Source organism: Sinocyclocheilus anshuiensis, unplaced genomic scaffold (genome assembly GCF_001515605.1).
Source record: "Sinocyclocheilus anshuiensis isolate Anshui unplaced genomic scaffold, SAMN03320099.WGS_v1.1 scaffold627, whole genome shotgun sequence".
NCBI lineage: Eukaryota > Metazoa > Chordata > Actinopteri > Cypriniformes > Cyprinidae > Sinocyclocheilus > Sinocyclocheilus anshuiensis.
The window spans coordinates 1,792,699-1,795,476 of record NW_015549703.1 but is presented as its reverse complement, the minus strand read 5'-3'; the positions used below and the strand labels follow the sequence as shown (position 1 = coordinate 1,795,476).

General features: G+C 40.4%; 1 protein-coding gene across 1 annotated transcript in view; it reads left to right on the top strand.

The window, feature by feature from the left end:
- LOC107660611 (carbamoyl-phosphate synthase [ammonia], mitochondrial-like) overlaps nucleotides 1-937 on the top strand; it is a 50,703-nt gene extending 49,766 nt beyond the window's left edge. The window contains 1 exon segment of the mRNA XM_016449971.1: nucleotides 579-937. Within this exon segment, the coding sequence (XP_016305457.1) occupies nucleotides 579-707 (129 nt within the window). The 3' untranslated portion in view covers nucleotides 708-937.
- Nucleotides 938-2,778: the final 1,841 nt, after the last annotated feature.

Sequence of the window (2,778 nt, the reverse complement as noted above, 5' to 3'; positions counted from 1 at the left end):
CACACACACACACACGATGCGCAAAACTCCGCATTTGAACAGTCAATAGCAAATACTTAAACTAATAACAAAACAGTAGCTGATTCAGAAGCGCCAGATTGTCATAGCAAAGTCAGAATTACCTCCTAGTTTCACGAAACGGTCGTCCATAAAATGCATTGCTGTTCTGTTGTAAGTAATCTTAAAGATTCCTAAATGCATCTACTTTCGGAAGGCCAAATAAAGTGCTTTTGCTTTCGCCTAGAAACACACAGCGTCTCCCTGACATGGCTGCATCAACACTAACTGCGGTTACTGAAACCACGCCTTCTTTCTTTGCGTGCACATTTGGGCAGCATTATGCTAATATTTCCACATAGTGAGGTAGATATGTGGGGGCGTGTTAGAACGAGCCGTTTTAGGGGGGCGTGGCAGAGTCTTAACTTTGATAAAGTATATCTCTTTGGTTTTGAGACTTTAGTCTTTGCAACTTCAGGGATCTTATCTATGCACAATCAGCTTGTAACACTCCAAAGAGAAAGGAAAACTTGAAATCGCATCATATGACCCCTTTAAACACCTGTTTTCCTTTTCTGCAGGTTGTAAAGCTGTTTGCAGAAGCTATCAGGTATTCCAGCGATTTAGACGCCACCAGCCTGTTCCACTACCGCCAACGTGAGCCCAGACTGTCGGAGAGCTCTGCTGCATGGTTAACTTGTAACCTCTAAAACAGGGGACTCCGCTCAAAAGTTAGCCAGGTGGTGTTACCTATTGTGGGCCAACTGAACAGTTACAATCGGCTTTACAATCATAAATCGAGCTAGACAGGGCTCAACAGTAAAGGCCCATTCACACCAAGAAAGATTAACTATAACGATGATTAGGCCTATATTAGCTTCCATAACCAACACACAATAACATTCTGTTTATTATAAGCACATGCTGCAGTTTTGTCATCTGCCACTGTAATTGCTCAAGCGCTTCAAAGCAGGATGATTCTGATTGGCTGTCAATGTTTTTAGTTCATCTATAAAAAAAATTGTGAAAATGATTCCAAAGTTATTCCTGTGTACTGTTACAGTTGTTGTATATTTATACAATTTATACAATTATAAACTGCATTGTATTAAAGGGGTCATATGATGCGATTTCAATTTTTCCTTTCTCTTGGAAGTGTTACAAGCTCTTGGTGCATAAAGAAGATCTGTAAAGTTGCAAAGACTAAAGTCTCAAATCCAAAGAGATATTCTTTATAAAAGTTAAGAGTCAACCACGCCTACTTAAAATGGCTCATTCTAACACGCCCACACATGTCTACGTCACGATGTGGGAAGATTTGCATAATGCCGCCCCAAATGTTCACGCAAAGAAAGAAGGCATAACTTTTATTCTCGCTGTAGTATTGTTGCCGCCTCCATGCCGTGGAGACACTGTGTTTCGTTGTGAAAGCGAAACTACTTTGTTTGGCCTTCCAAAAGAGGACGATATCCGTTCCGTCATGCCTAGAGCTGATCCATGCTGGTCGCTGAGGAAATACAACTTCGCGCTGTGGATCCTGTACATCAATTGGCAAACGATCTTGAAACATCAACTGAACGTGTAAACACCATGTCTCGAAGTCTGCCTCACCAGGTGGTCTTGGGATGCGACCTGAGAAAGATTTCAGCCATTTTGACCCTTGAATGGATGAAGCTGCTGAAGTATCATTCTTAATCACATGTTCAACTACAATTCTTTGTATTTCAGATGGGTTCAACACATCAGAGGAGATGCAAGTAACAGGCTTTTGTACATGTGTAGATTTTGGCACTTTAGGTTGAACAACTGTTGCAGTGGGGGTTCCTTGCACTGAACCGGGGTTCTGGTCTAAACTCTTTGTCTTTCCCTTAAGGAGAGGGGTGTGACTACCATCGGTGTCAGAGCTATCCGAGCCTGTATCCGAACTTGATTTGTCAAGTGGAACAAAGTCTGCTTGATTCACAGTCTGGTCAGTTTTCTTTGTCAAGACATTTACACTGTCAACTAGCCATGTTACTGTAGCATCAACCACATTTGGTACATAGCAAGGGAAATCTGGCTTCAGAATACTTATAGGCTGATCAGAATCAAACTCGACAATTGCTTTGGTTTGACCGGCTCTATCCGGTTTACCCACCCGTACAACCTTAGTCACCTTTCCATAAGTAGCAAAGGATGCCACTAAATCATCATTAGGATTAGCTCCAGAAAGGTTTAACACACAAAGGGACTTCTGTACATCTACACCAAATGCCCTTTCAATATCCATATTTTTATTTTTTTTTAGAGACACAATGAATATGAAACAAAATACAATGACTTTGTTGGTCTTAAAGAATTTCAAAACACTTGAATCTGAGCTTTAAATGTTAATTAATAACAATCAAAATTGAAGCTGTCAATAAAAATCCTCCTGGCTGGCTCGCCACCTTCGGGATGTAACCCGTTGTATCACTCTAGTATGAGGTCCTAAATGAACTGATCAGGATGAATGGGCACAGTAGTGTGACAGTATAGTTAACGTCTAAGTTCGTAAGGAGGATTTGAGACAGCAATTTCACTACAACTTGTGAAAGAATTAAATGATTTGTATTGGTACCCTCAATTGAAAATAGTTCAAAGTTTGCAAACAGTTAACAGAACTAAAAGGAAATGCAATCAGGCCTGTTTGGTGTGACCAAAAAAAGAAATGTTTCCCCAAACACTGTTCAGAAAGTCTTTTCCTTGAGGTGTTGTTTTTTTCTCTCTCTCTCTCTCTCTCTCTCTCTATATATATATATA